The sequence below is a fragment of the Lissotriton helveticus genome, chromosome 7, assembly GCF_964261635.1.
Source record: "Lissotriton helveticus chromosome 7, aLisHel1.1, whole genome shotgun sequence".
Lineage (NCBI taxonomy): Eukaryota > Metazoa > Chordata > Amphibia > Caudata > Salamandridae > Lissotriton > Lissotriton helveticus.
Genome location: NC_136068.1, coordinates 1,537,768,489 through 1,537,784,342, shown reverse-complemented (window position 1 = coordinate 1,537,784,342; position 15,854 = coordinate 1,537,768,489). Strand labels below are relative to the sequence as shown.

The following is a 15,854-nucleotide window of genomic DNA, read 5'->3' as shown; positions in this document are numbered from 1 at the left end:
GCTGTGTGAGATTTCTCTAGGTTGTGGTTGACCAATGGGGCATTGGGAACAGCATTCCTGATTCTTCTGCGATGCTGCCCAATACGCGCTTTGATTGGCTGTTGGGTCTGTCCTATGTATGGAAGTCCACACGGGCAGGTAATGCAGTATACTACATTCTTTGTGTTACAGTTGGCAAAAAATTCTAGGATGTGCTTGACGTTTCTATGTTCAAATGTTTTTGTGTTACAGGTGAGTGTGCATGTCACACAATTGCCGCATTTGTAATGTCCTTGCCCCCTGCAGGTACACCAATACACAGTTCTTTACGACACTACCTGACTACATTATAGTTTCTATCTCCCTTGCTGGCCCACTAGCTAACATGTGTCCTTATCACACTTCATAGGTGTCCCCATACTGACCAGTCCTGAGGAGACCCGACATCCATTATGGGTCGAAAGGGCGTCAACAGCTAAAAAGAGACAGACCGTGCACAATAGTTGCTTACGCTCTCCAACTATTGTATATTGATTGTTTATACGTAACTAGGTCGCCTCTTTTCAATGAAACCAAACGTAAACTAGAAACCTCCTGTTTTCTATACACTATTACTTCTCACTTTAGTAGTATAGGTTCGTTTTCCCACATATTCACTTGGAACACACCATCACTTTGTTATTATTTGTATGTATGTAATATTGCAGATGCTTTGTAAAAATTGTTTACGTATATTTACATCAACTATGTGAATTGATGATCAGATTCACCAAGTGTATATACAGCTTCTTTCTTTGACATCCCACATACCACCCACATTGCCATTGTGCTGCACACTTATAAGAAAAGATATATATTGATCCACAGGAGCCGTTGTTGTTTTCTTAACACTTTCTAAAAGTGGCATTTCTAAAATAGTAATGTTAAATCCATCTTCACCAGTAAGTAGGATTAATCAATGTCATTCCAAACATGAAACATGAAAAAGCTACTCCTCTCTGATCAGGAATTACAGATTGAAAGTGTATCAAGGAATTCCCAATGCTAACCTATGAGAGTAGTAGGCCTTTGCAAAACATAAAGAGTACATGTTCTATCATTTATTTTCATAGCACCCTGCCCTTATGGCTATTTAGGGCCATAAGGGCAGGGTTGATTAGGGTTGACTTACATGAAATAAAGGGGGAGTTAAAGGCTTGGCAAGTAAATGCCAAGTTAAAGTGGCAGTAAACTGCACACACAAGCACTGCAGTTGCAGTCCTGAAACCGGTTTGAAAGACTATTTCTGTGGGTGGCACAATCAGTGCTGCAGCCGACTAGAAGTGTTTAACTTACAGGCCCTGGGTATATTGTATATATAAGTAAATTAAATAGGTCAGTCTGGTAGACACCAATTACACATGTTATGGGAAGAAGCACATGCACTTTAGCACTGATAAGCAGTAGTAAAGTGCTCAGTCAATAAAAAGATTCAGCAAAATGTGGAGGTAATAAGCAAAAAGATTAGGGGAAGACCACCCTAAGACTGACAGGTTGAACAATACCACTGTAAACTCCATTTAGCAGCATTAGTGAGGCATACATGCAGAACAGGCAACATTCCTCCCTTTTCCTCATTTCAGCGGTTAAAGCTTTCACAGAGGGTCATTTGTGCCATTACATTTCTGTGACAGTTTCTTTCCAGGATGGTAGCTTTTCTGGTGCTAATTTCTTTATGCTGCGTTAGTGATATACAAGCGTTCCTGCCACAATCGCCTTTTATACAGGTTTATAAAGACTGGGTATTCCACAGGACAAATCCCCAAATTCTTGGTAGTTTTCCCTGTTCCACCTTAATCGAACTATAGGACTCCAAGTTTTTTTCCCTAAATCCAGACTCTGTAGCACAGACAGCCCTACAACAGCATGACGTGAGAGAGTAATATTCCTATGGATGGAGCCAAAGCCTGCTCCTATTTATTTTAAAGACTTGGTAATAACCTCTTGCAGATAACATCACTATCAAACCAGATCTAAATTGAAAAAGCAAAGTAGTCAGTCTGCTCTCTTTGCTGATGGTGTCTGATTATTGGAACAATAACTGATAGGGGGTTGATGAATAGAATGAATCGCTGATTGGACAGGATAAACAGCACAATATGAGGTGAAGGGTTGTTTACTGACAATTATATTTGACACATCTGAGTGTTACATTAATCTGTTCTTCTGCAATGACACGTTTTTCCTCCTTTTCTAGAACTTGTACGATAGCATAAGGAATGAACCATTCAAGATCCCAGAGGATGACGGAAATGATTTAACCCACACGTTCTTCAACCCTGACCGAGAGGGCTGGCTCCTCAAGCTGGGTGAGGGCCTCGGACAGAATGTGGTAACCCGTGGAGGGAGGGTTAAGGATTTGTTTTGGAATCTAAGCACATGTTACCCATCTTGATCGCATAGTTGCAGCCAATAGCTGTGGGCCTTCTGGCCCTGGCATCAATGAGATATTTAGACTATGTCCCTTCTCAGTTTTTCCTTCAGGCCTCCAGTTTTTTTCAGATCCACTGAAAATAGCACATGAGTCTCTTACATTACGTTTGGACTGATTGGCAAAGATGGTGTTGACAGTGCCTGTGTGGAATGGTGGTAACATTTGGAGCATGCAGGGCATTCAAAGTTGAAATTTACTCGTTTGTAATGCCGGGGCGAGTCCACTTGTCCTAGCTCTTAATTTAAGCCGTGATGGTGACATTTTCAAGTCCGCTCCTGCAGAATGTCAGTAAAGTTGGTGGGAGGGCAGTTAGTGTGTGGATTGCAAGTGAGATTTGTGATCTAGCCCGGTTTGAAATGGTGTGGGGCTTACAGGCGATCAGTGCTAGAGCTGAATGGTAAGGGCCTTTGGGAAGGTAAAAAGACAATTGGTTGGCAAACTGGGATGTGGGGGTGGGATCAGTTGGGAAGTGACTAGCTCATGCTCTGAAAAACGGAGTATTGAGCTCTGTATTGGTTGGTTTGGACTACTTTGACATTGTGGGCAAGTGCATTTGTAACCTGCTCCTATACGTAGTGGTAGATGGAGTGCCATTGTCGGCTCCTAAATGGACTGAGATATATAATTCTAAGACCACAGGAAGACACTAGTTGTGTGAACATGTGAGAGACCAACACGGGGCACAGTTCTGCTGTCCAGTCGAAGTCTCTGGGAGGATGCATTGGGGCCCCTTGCACTTTTCGAGCCTAGTCCTGCACACCTCAAACTGACGTTTCCCAGGACTTCTGGAAAGAGGGGCCATGCAGCACTGCAGAAGTATAGTACTCTGTTTCTTAAAGTGGCCTTTGAAAGACGTGACGAGCGAGCAAGAGTAGTAACTTCATCAAGTGGTGTCCAGTAACGACGGAGCTTAGCCCTGACCTTGCTTCTGGCCCATGCTGACGTAGCCCTTTCTCGGAGCTGTAACTGGGGGTGTTATGCGAGAGCCGCACAGCGAGGAATGCGTGCTTGCCTTCGGGCTTCAAAGCTCGGCGCTGCTCCCAGCGGCCCGGCCGGAGGGGAGGATGTGTTCCTTTTCCTGTATGCAATTCTTCTGTGGCTCTTTGAACTAATCCAGATGTTTTCTTGCATGCTAGCTTCCGAGATCTGCTCGGCCTCTGTATCTGCACTGCTTGCATTTTGTGTTTCTGGAACTGTAAATGTTAATGGCAAAGGCAGGCTGGCGTTTAAGAGTTGGCGATTTGGACAGATAGTGATGACCAGGAAATGATTTGGAGGTGGGGCAGAGTTTGCCATCCACTTGCCCCATCTTTGGTGGCTTTAAAGAGGGGATGGACTGTCCTGTAATCCCCCACTAGTCTTAAACGCCAGTCTTCGACTGGTTAATGCACTGTGCAGAGCACAGTCCAGTCTGCGCCACATCTTTTGAATGTACCTTGATTTTTTCCGCCTTATGTTGATGTAACTTGTTTTTTTCCCCTTCTCTCTTTCTCTCTCCTCACTCTTTGCTTCTCACCCCTCCCCTACCGCCTGCCCCCTCCCCTCCTTTTCTCTGCTCCCCCACCTGTGTACGCTTTTGCTGCTGATGATAATACCTCTCCCACCTGCTCACAATAACTCCCCAGGAGGTAGGTAGAGCTTCGCGCTTCACTAGCCCTCGGCTGTCTGCGCCTAGAAATGGGCGTCAGTGGAATAACATGCTTCCTTTTCCAGATGGCGATAGTCTTCCCGTTCACTATCCTCCTTGGCGCTGGGGGGCATGTAGAGGGAGGCTTCCATCACTTTTAGGCCCTCGACTTAAAACACACATTTTCTTTCTTTTGCATCTGAACTGTGCATAGACTTTTGGAGTCCACCAGAGGGAGAGGGCTGAGGGCTGTGGGCTGTGGGGCCAGCAGAGGGGGGAGGCGGGGGCTGTGGGCGGCTGTGGATCCGGGAGGGCCGTGGGCCCAACCACGGGGGGCTGTGGGTCAACGGGCGGGCGGCCGTGGGTACAACCGGTGGGAGGTGCTTTGGGTCGAGGGAGGGGGGGGGGCATGGGTCTAACCGGTGGGAGGGGCTTTTGGTCCACCGGGGGGGGAGGGGGGCGCTGTGGATCCAACAGGAGAGGGCCGTGGACCCAGGCACAGTCGCCACAGGGAGTACGTGCAGGTTCAAGAGTGAGTTTTCTTGGTGGATGTCTGAATTGTTCAGAGGCTACAAAGACCGCCTGTTCAGGGGCCCTGCGAGTCAGGAAGGGTGCTTTGAAGGGAGCTGTATGTGGTGTGTGCAAGACGTGGCAGCTTGGAAGCACTTTGCCACTATTGTGTGCTGTTTGCTGGCATTTACCAGAGCAGGGGGGGCGTCAGAGCAATCACCCGCACCAGTGAAGCCCACTGAGCGGATGCTGCTCTTCCCAGCCTCGTCATAGGCAGTGAGTTGGAGGTTACGGGCCAGGGTGGAGGAGCGTCACAGAGCTCTGTAGCCACCTGACGGTGGCAATGGTCGTGGCTACAAACTACGGGCGAGATTTGTGGGTGGCGAAGTGTCTGGGGAAGGCAGTTGGGGGGGGGGGAGATATTGTAGAGCAGCTTAATAAGGGGACATTCTGGGTGCTTTGTAGTTGGTGCGCATCTTTGGAACACCCAAGCCCTATTACATAAACCACGCCACCGAGTGCAATTCTTTTGAGAGGGGCATGGCACGGAGGATCCCAGAAAGTGGGCCATTCCTTGGGCACCTCGGAGGCAGCTTTCCATTGCCGCCTCACTTGTGGCTGCCGACTCAAAAGTGCATTTTGCCTGCCATCTAGTGGTCACGCTCGTTGTAGCATCTGGTTTATCAGAATGAGAGGTTGGAGTTCTGTCTGGGCATAACGATTCATTATATTGGCGAGAATCCCTCGAAGCCACACATTTATGTTCTCCATCCACTGGTTCGGAGGCCGACTGCAATTGGGAAGAAAGGGACCGTATCCGTGAGCGACGTTTATTAAGCTTATGAACAAACCAGTTATAGGCAAAGCGGTTCTAATTATAACCAGCAACTCATCCGGGGCGTTTAATTTACACTTGCATTTAGGGTCAGTTCCTTTTCCACCGTGCTCAGACACATTAGCTGCCAGAACAAGTTTCACTTCTTTGTTTCTTGTTAGCCAGGAGAACCCAGTAATGTCACGCATCATGCCTCTAGAACACATTTACTAGTAAGAGTTGGATCAGATCGTTTTTGTGCCACAGCCACAAGCAAGAGAGTCCAATAAATCAATGTGTTGTCTGCAACAGGCAAGCAGAGCTTCAACAGACTACGTGCCCTTATTTTTCGCCAAAGAGCAATGCATTGTGGGAAAGTTATTGTGAACTTTTTAAATTATAATTCCTATATTTATTCAACAAGAAGAGCAGTCTATGCAGCATGAGACACTTTATTTATTAAGCCTACAAAGGCCAGACCATCATGTTTACATTTGATAAGCATGTTATTGGACCCCATGAAGTGGCCAGCACATAACATCTGCAACGCCACAGTTAGACTCTCGCCCATAATCTAGGGAGGTAAACTTGAATGCACAACACATATAACTATGTAGTTTGGATACTTGGATCCCCCACAGATATGCACTTTAATTTTCAAAGAGGAGGATGCAAAAAGAACCGTTAGTGCTGTAAAGTTGAATCGTTTTGTATTATGGTGTGAGCAGAGACACCATTTACAGCCTCTATGTAGGACACGCTGTCTGTCATTCCATTTAACAGTCCTATTTATTATAATTATCTCTGTACCTTTTTAAAGCAAATGACGGTATATGTAGTGCACATCATTTATGATCTGTATTATACGTCTGTCACTACTGCACTAAGGTCTATTAAATCAAACCTTCAAACTACTGTAAAAAAAATGTCGCAGCACGGTGTTTTAAATAAGGGAAGCCCCATTTTAAGTGGATTAGTCATACACATTTTCTTTTTAGGCTCAGCCTCTTCTCTGGCACCTCTTTTCGTCTGTCACTCTATCTCAATTTCTCCTTCTCTCACTCATTACATAATTAGACCATGAGTAGGAAGACCGAATTATTTATCCGTGAACTTCACCCATGGGTAGTCTTAGAAGTATTGCCTCTTGGATTCAATGCATACATTTTTCTTCCTCATTGGAACACAAAGCATTTACTGCAGACCAGAAGTTCACACCACCTGGGAAGAAACACGTATATTTACATTTGACTTTCGTTGAGTTTCCTTATTAGGCATGGACACAGTGGCTACTCGGTCCTCCGTGCACACATTCATTTATTACGTGATCTAAAAAAAAGATAATTTGAAATTCAAGTCAAGTGTGCAGTATTGTGGTTTACAGGTCGATGTCATCGTGTTATTTTGACTATGCTTATAGTCGGGACTCTTAACCTTTCAGTTGTAGTAAACAAGATGTTATTCTGATCACTATATGGCGGCATAATGCATAGCATTTAAATGTACAAGAGCTTAAAGCTTTGCAACAATTGTTAGAAGATAACATTTTCTGTACTTTAGTGGCCTTAACATAAGAATCATGAGAGGGTCTGTTGGAAAACCCAGGCATTGGTTGCCCCTTCGAACCGACTTTCTATCATAGGGCTATTATAGGACGTCTACTGGTTAGCACGAAAGACAGTAAAAGTTGTATCGTGTTAGTGGCAGTGAAGCAGCAAAATGGCTGTGCCGGTGATGACTTGTGTACTGGGAGGTGGTCATTGGGCAGGGGGTTATCTATATGTCCATGATCGAAGGACACTGGCCGTGCTGTGCAAGTGAAGCTTGCACAGCCCCTATCCTTTTCATGACGAGCTCTAACCTTTTCTAGTAACTCACTTGATTTCATTAGCACCACATTTTAAAATCTTAACCACATTTACTTGTGGCCAGAGTTCATTTTCTGTTGACCGACATCTGTTGGGCCAGCAGGAGGTTCATCTGTCAGTTTGTCTTACTAAGCTCTACCCCACTTCGGGCTCTCTTGCAGGTGGAAGAGTGAAAACCTGGAAGCGACGCTGGTTCATCCTGACTGATAATTGTTTGTACTACTTCGAATACACAACGGTGAGTCACAGTTTAAAAGTATTGCAATGAACTATACTAGGCATTGTAAACCAGTTTCACTGTGAGCTCCCTGTTCTGGTCACTTAAGCGTGTATTTAATCTCTCCACAGGACAAAGAGCCCAGAGGCATAATTCCTCTTGAAAACCTCAGTATTCGGGAGGTGGAAGATCCCAGAAAACCGGTATATTCATTGCTATCAAATTTTCTTGAATATCATCTTGTTCAGGCCCCTCTCTTATTCTTGAACCGTGATTTCTGGTCAACAACTTGCTTGAGCTGCCATTTAAACTCGAGAAGTTACATTATTGATGATAACTTCTATTTTCATTATGGCTGTGTTTGGTGCAGATTTTATAGTTTGATAGTGCTGTTAATTGTATTGATGTATTGATATCTGAAGCATATCCGGTTGCGGCTGACCACCTGCTTAATAAACCTCTGGCTTTCAAGTTACAAACTCATCTCTGCAGAGCGTACTTTAGCTTCTTGAGCTAGCTTGACGACCTGCTTGTTAGCGTTTTCCTGCTTTACCTCTAGTACTGCAGTGCTTCTTTTGCTTCAAGTTCTGGGATAGCCTTACAACTAGAGCGGTTGGCGTCGAAGCTGGGGAACCTTGTTAGAGTCTCGGCAACGACGCTCAAATCCTGTGTTTCTGTGCAAACCACTTAATCTCCCCGTGAATGTGTTCTTGTGTAACAAAACTGGTGCTATGTAAAGCGTTCTGATACCCGATATCTTCAGGTCTAGTTTGCGCTATATGAAACTCTAAAAAATGTTTTTAAGTTAAAATACGTAATTTTGGAGAGGTCCTACCCCATCCCTTTTCTTTATGCTTTGTAGACACTGCAGCCAGGTGCATTTTATCAGTAACTAAGTGAACCTTGGTGCTTTTCATAGTAACCTGGCTACACTTCCTGTCCATTGTGATGGCGTGGTGCTTTTCTGATGTTGGTTTTACAATTTCAGCTGCAAAATTAAGGTTTTAGGCATGCATATATGTTCATTCACGCATGCGCTTCTCACCTTTACCCTAATTCTGCCGCTAGCTTCTGGATTTCAGGAATAAAGCTCATTAAAGACTCTGAAGTATATACCAGGCTACCGTGTAGTCTGCTTAATTTTCATGTATACCATTGCCTTTCACCAAAGTAGTTGGTATCGTACACCTGTCTCACCAGTTGGCTTTGGCACTACGAATCCTGCTTCCGTACAGAGTCGACCCTTCCCGCCCCCACCGTTTCTGCCTAACAATACTCGGGAATTGTTTGCAACAGAAAACGTTAGATTGTATTTGGTATGAGGAGTGTCCAAGCTCACCCACGAGAGCCCGCAGCCCCTAAGCAGATTTTAGTTATCATTACTGTACCAAAAAAAACAGGATGAATCCAAGCTCTGGTTGTGTTTTGATGCTGTTCCTCTTTACAGGTTCACCATCTGCCTCAGGAAGCGAGAATGATTACTTTTTGTAGGGACTTGTTGCATGTCCCTTTTACTCTCTATGTAGATATTTCAAGGGCTTGGTCATTGAAATCATCTGTGTTTCTCATGCTTTTGCTTTTCTTCTGCTAATGCATTAAATAGTAACCTCTGAAAATTTGGTGAAAGTTAAAATAGTAGGATGTGATGACTAATAGAAGGCTCCTTCTACCGAGGAATCTGCACCAGGACTTCACTAATCCTTTTTAGGGCTCGGCCCTAAGCTACCACGAAGTGGAGGCGGAGCTTCCGAGCTCTTATGTGTTAAAAAAAAAATGCAGAAAGGGGTCCGGCTGGCACATTCCTTAGTTTTTTTATGGCATCTGCCTAGTGATTCGTCTTCGCTGTGCTGTGTATTTAGTAGCGTTGACGTGATAGGCTGTAAGTAATTTACGCGTGCCCGATGTGGCATATTCTGTGCGAGAACGAGCACGGCAGAGTGATTAATCTTAATTAGGAGCTGTCAGAGTGCCCGTGTAATGCAATCCAGATGGTTAAGAGGTGTCCTGCTTGAACTTTTCACACATCACGAGCGCTGACTCCTTCTCAGTTCTTATCTCTCGCTGTGTGATTCACTGCCGTGTGAAGTGGAGGGGGCAGCCGGGCAGAGCGTGTGCCTAAGGCTCGGAGATTTCTGGACTCGATGTCTGGCGCGGGGATGCTTATCTATGCCCCTGCGGAATGTGCTCGACCAGCCAACCACGGAGGGCCAGCGCGGCGGAGGCCTGGCCTAGGGCAATGTGTTAGTTCTGCAGATGCTGTACCTGTGATTGCCCGAGTAGGACCGGAGCCTCGTCAGCCGCATGTCATTCGGCCTACTACAGGGAATTTATAAGTGTGGGGAACAGTCGACCGCATATTAGGCGATTTCGAGAGCACAATATGCGTCAGAGCACTTGAAATGGTATTAGGGCTGGGTCAGAGTCAGTCTTAAGGGAGATAATAGTTTCAGAATCAGCACTTCAAGGGCTAGTCTGCAAAACCCCTCCCTGTTTTTCCGAAAATGTGCCCCGATTCTGAATGGCTTAGTCGGTCTCTGTCCAGAGGAACGTGTTCCTGCTAAATAGGAAAAACGTCCATCCTGTCCCACTCTGCTACCGGCCCATTAGGCGCAGTGCTCAGAAAGAGCCGTTCCCAGCAATCTCAGGGGTCGGCATTACTTGGCTGAGCACGCTTGTTTGGAGGGCAGAGGAGAAGCGGAAGCAATTAGGACAATCTGCAAAGAAAAAACACACAAATTCATAGCAGGAAACAATCACCATCAACGCATCAGCCTCCCACCTCGATAACACACACAAAATATTCTAGAAATTGTATAGCCAGTAACTAACTTTTTAGGACTGCCATTACCCAAGACCTACTGAATTGAACAAACATTTTATGTTTAATACACTTACTAACAGGAGTTTTTAAAGAGCCCTCTTCATGCATTACCCCGTTATTGTGTCATTCACGTTTCTTCCCGCCCACTACATATGACTTTGCAGAAATTGACCCACTAAAGCCATTGCTAACTTCCCAGTAACTGCCCTTGCACATCCATGAAGTAGTTCCGTTCACTGCCAGTAATAAACGCAATACGTGCTTTCTGAGAACAATTGTTTTTATATATTAGCCAATTTTTGTATATGAATGGGTGCCTGGCCGTTTCCATGACAATGGAGTTTTGCAAAAGCCAAAACAAAACAAGCACTCACAGAGCTAAAAGTCTGGCAACAAACGCCAGCCCTATAGGCTTCGCCTCTGCTTGTTAGGGCTCGGGCCTAAGCCACCACGAAGTGGAGGCGGAGCTTCCGAGCTCTTATGTGTTAAAAAAAAATGCAGAAAGGGGTCCGGCTGGCACATTCCTTAGTTTTTTATGGCATCTGCCTAGTGATTCGTCTTCGCTGTGCTGTGTATTTAGTAGCGTTGACGTGATAGGCTGTAAGTAATTTACGCGTGCACAGGCTAGCGACGACAGCGCATATCTACAGGATAGCAATGACAGCGCATATCTACAGGCTCGCGATGACAGAGCATATCTACAGGCTAGCGATGACAGTTCATATCTACAGGCTAGTGAAGGCAATGCATATCTACAGGCTAGCGATGACAGAGCATATCTACAGGCTAGCGATGACAGAGCATATCTACAGGCTAGCGATGACAGAGCATATCTACAGGCTAGCGGTGACAGTGCATATCTACAGGCTTGTGAAGCCAATGCATATCTACAGGCTAGCGATGACAGTGCATATCTACAGGCTAGTGAAGCCAATGCATATCTACAGGCTAGTGAAGCCAGTGCATATCTACAGGCTAGCGATGACAGTGCATATCTACAGGCTAGCGATGACAGTGCATATCTACAGGCTAGCGATGACAGTGCATATCTACAGGCTAGCGATGACAGTGCATATCTACAGGCTTGCGATGACAGTGCATATCTACAGGCTAGCGATGACAGTGCATATCTACAGGCTAGTGAAGCCAATGCATATCTACAGGCTAGTGAAGCCAATGCATATCTACAGGCTAGCGATGACAGTGCATATCTACAGGCTAGTGAAGCCAATGCATATCTACAGGCTAGCGATGACAGTGCATATCTACAGGCTAGTGAAGCCAATGCATATCTACAGGCTAGCGATGACAGTTCATATCTACAGGCTAGCGATGACAGAGCATATCTACAGGCTAGCGATGACAGTGCATATCTACAGGCTAGCGATGATAATGCATATCTACAGGCTAGCGATGACAGCGCATATCTACAGGATAGCAATGACAGCGCCAATCTACAGGCTAGTGAAGCCAATGCATATCTACAGGCTAGCGATGACAGTGCATATCTACAGGCTAGTGAAGCCAATGCATATCTACAGGCTAGCGATGACAGTGCATATCTACAGGCTAGCGATGACAGAGCATATCTACAGGCTAGCGATGACAGTGCATATCTACAGGCTAGCGATGATAATGCATATCTACAGGCTAGCGACGACAGCGCATATCTACAGGATAGCAATGACAGTGCATATCTACAGGCTAGCGATGACGGTGCATATCTACAGGCTAGTGAAGCCAATGCATATCTACAGGCTAGCGATGACAGTGCATACACTCACAAGGAGACCACAGCCAGCTGAGGTGCAATCTTCTCCCACTCACAAGAACGACATCACAGGCAGCAGCAGTGCAAGCTTCTTACACTCACAAGAGACCACAGGTAGCAGAGGTGCAAGCTTCTCACACTCACAAGAAGGACATCACAGGCAAGTGGTGCAATATTCGCACACTCACAAGGAGATCACTGGCAGTACACACCACATGAACACACCACATGAACACACTCCATAACACATAGCAACAATACATTGGCATTTACAATGCCATTAGCTCAAACTCAAATAAATCCGAGCCCGATTGCATTTCTAATGCTTGTTAGAGTTTAGCCTGTCTCCTTAGAGGTAAGGATTTTTCACCCCTGCTATCATAAGTCAGACATGCTTGCCATTTGAAAACCTCCCACTCCCTCAGATAGCACTTGAGGAGAACATATGCACATTGTGCCAACATAAGTCTCAAATCTGTCCTCCCAAAGCTATCTTTTGGAAGGGGAATTAGGGGTTAGAGAGTAGGAATGTTACATAAAAGTGCCTTTTTTTCTGAGATAGAATGACCGTTTAAACACCCTCCTCCCCTCATTCCAATGAGACTTTACAATTTCTTTTTGACACTTTAAAAATATTCTGCAGAGGTACACCCCACCTTAAACCCTTCACTGGGAGCAGTAGCTAAAAACAGAGCATGTCCCTTGCGCCTCTACTCCCTTTATATAGTCAGATTTCCAACAAAGAAGTTTTTTATATTGAGATTTTAAGGAGAAAAAAGGTTCATCCCTCCAAAATGTACCATACGCTACCTTGTATGCCAGTAGTAACCCATGGTCCGAAGGAGTCCATAAAATCCCTTAAATTTTTTTCTGGCCCCTGTGTTGCCAAACAGGAAATTCCAGAGACACTGTACTTGCATACATGTGGGAATCCTGAGCCTAGCAGACTTCATCTGTAAGGAAGCTTGTCATTTGTGCTTTCAACACATAATGGTGAAGTTTTGCATCTGGATAATGTTCCGCATTGCTACTTCCAGTCCAACATGCGCCTGTGTGAGGAAGGGGAACGTACCCTCCAAACTCATATACCCCTACCCCCCACTCTTCTTGAAAACAATATTGCGCAATGTTCTTCCAAAGAAAATGTATCAGAATTCAAGGCAAGGCTTTCAGCAACAGAATACCTCCACTCTACTGACACTTGGCAGAATAGTCTCTGTAACTTATAGAATGATGCCCTCGTGGCAGCGGATGAGGCCAGCATGAATTTCTTCTGTTAGATCTGTTGTTTCTGATCCGACTAACAATCAAGATCTGCAGCATGAATCTTTTCTTTAGTCACTTGCTCTGCATTATTCCATCATCCAGTGTTTGGGTTTGGAATTTTCCTCTTCTCGTCTCTCCCCATACCCCTACTGTTATGTTATAAGCAGTTTTGTAACGCGCTCAATTACTACCGGAGTATCCTGGCGCGGTATACCGCTGGGGAACCCGTCCTGGCTTTCCCTGTGGGATGGTCCCTACTGGGAGTCCCCAAGGTGAAGCCAGGTATCCCCGGCGTTGATGGGGCCGTTGTGGAGATTAGGCAAGCGAATGCCCAGAGTTGCTGAGTGGGACCCCTGGTTAGAGTAGGCACTGAGACGAGAATTATCGAGTCCGCTGACCCTGGTCCACGACCCTGCCGCGTCGGGAATTGATCCCTGGTCCCGGGCCGACTCCTGCTTCCGGGTCTGCCGCCTCTAACCAGTGAGCCACACCACTCCACTACTTGAAAGTCTTTGAGCAGCATTTGGTGACATGCCCTTCTCCTAGAAACATAAGACGTGCACACTGGAAGACTCTGTGCATTGTGTCCATCTTCAGATTATTTTTTACCTGCATTGTCTCTCTGCCCGGAAACCACAGAGTCGAAAAATGTGAAGCATGTGTCGAGCTTCACCAGAAGACACACTGAACCAGGGAAAAGCAGAGGGAGGGGGGGGCAATACACAAAGAAACAAATGCATAACAAGCAGCAAATCTCCCTCCAGGACCTCAGTCTGTGCCATGATGATGAAGAAAACACAGAGCAAAACGAGGAGGCACCAGGGGAAGGATCTGACGACAAACCCAAAATAAAGTTGTATCGAATAAGGCATAGAGAGAAGAATAATACAAGAAGTGCACACCGGTATCACTGCAGAAACACGGCAGGCATGAGCCAAAGCCTTCGCACTAGAGGAACACCCTTGACGCATCCTCAATGAGCAAAGGGTAGTCAAAACAAAGAGAACCACATGAGTCTTGGTGCAACAACACTGCTGGTTGACACCAATGAGACAACAGTGTGACATCAAATAGAGACTGAGACCACGAGCAGAAGGAGGAGCTGAAGCAAGACACACTGCCGCCGAAAAGAAAGAAAGGACGTATCCTTGACACCGAACAAGGATCACTCGAGGTTGAAAGGAATAAGGAATGCCGCGAAGACAAAATGGCAGTGATTCTCCAAAAGAAAAGGAACTTCGATGAATCCTTAAAAGGATTTTGTATCTCCAAGACCTATGGAAGACCGGGGCTGTGAAGAGGAGGAAGTCAAGTTGCAACTACCTACTACAACCAAACCCAGGAGGAATAGTTGGACCTCTTCTATGAGGAGGGGGCAGGAATCTGAACTAGACTGTCCAGGACTCCAAGAGCACTGAATCTGATTGGCAGTATCTTGAACACTGAATCACATGAAGAGGGCTGTGACTCCAATCCTCAGAGGTCTTCACCCCAACAATGTCACAATGTAGAATGTTCTGGTATAGAGACCTACAGATTAATATGTGGTGCAACTATAGGAGGAACAGCCACAAACATGTTTTTTTCTTGAATCCCTTTTAGAATTACAGAAGAGAAGTTCATACTTCCCAGGACTTCCAAGTATTCTGGATATGGGTAGAGGCTTTTAGGGAGTTAGTCTGGCCACTATTTTTCACCGAATTATCCTTTGTGCAAGGAAAAATGTCACGCCTCCTAAGACTGTTTAGGTCTCGACCTACAGCATTGCTTTAGCAATGCTTGTTTGTCGAGATTATAGTATGGCTATCAAAAGTCTACCCAAGCTGCTGCGGATCGGGTACAGTTCGTGACCCGGGCGCGTGCCCATAGCCTCGGCATCAGAGTTCAAAGGAGTCCGATCCCCTGCCCCCCCGCCATGCCAGCTCACTGACAGCAGAGCAAAAAACTGTTTTTTTTTTTTTAGTTTTTTTTTTTTAGTGCGACAGCAGTACAGCACTGTTATGTTTATTCTCAAGTACCAGGTTTTGAGACCACTAAGCCCAGCTTGATTTATACTTTCACTGAAAGCGGTTGTAAAAGCAATAAAGCACAAGAAGTGACTGTCACTGAGTGGAATCTTTAAATGTAAGCCTTGAAGACATTTCACTCTGCGCCCATCACAAAAACAGAAAGCTCCTGAGCTCTCCATTTTCTACTGTTTTCTCTACGTCTTTCCCATCGCTTACGTATTATAATCTTTTCCTTAGCAGACTGATGTCAAGTGTTCACCAAACACTATTGGGGCTACTTTGACTCCAGTGTACATTGCAAGAGCAAATAACGCTTTTTCCCCACGTGCTTATGCGCAGATGTACATATTTGTGAAAACTCTGCAACATTTCTAATGCCTATTTTGATGCTATTATTCTTATTGTGTTTGCTGTAAACACCAGTCAAATTCTGGTAGTAACAATTCGTGCAAAAAGCCAGAGAAAGCAATTTGTCCACAGCCAACGAAAGTCAGTAGTG

General features: G+C 45.4%; 1 protein-coding gene across 1 annotated transcript in view; it reads left to right on the top strand.

Annotated features, from left to right (window-relative positions):
- CYTH2 (cytohesin 2) overlaps window positions 1-15,854 on the top strand; it is a 273,336-nt gene that overhangs the window by 227,979 nt on the left and 29,503 nt on the right. Inside the window, exons 8-10 of the mRNA XM_078654983.1 lie at window positions 2,216-2,327; window positions 7,433-7,509; window positions 7,620-7,691. Of these exons, the coding sequence (XP_078511109.1) occupies window positions 2,216-2,327; window positions 7,433-7,509; window positions 7,620-7,691 (261 nt within the window). The remainder of the gene's footprint in view (window positions 1-2,215; window positions 2,328-7,432; window positions 7,510-7,619; window positions 7,692-15,854) is intronic.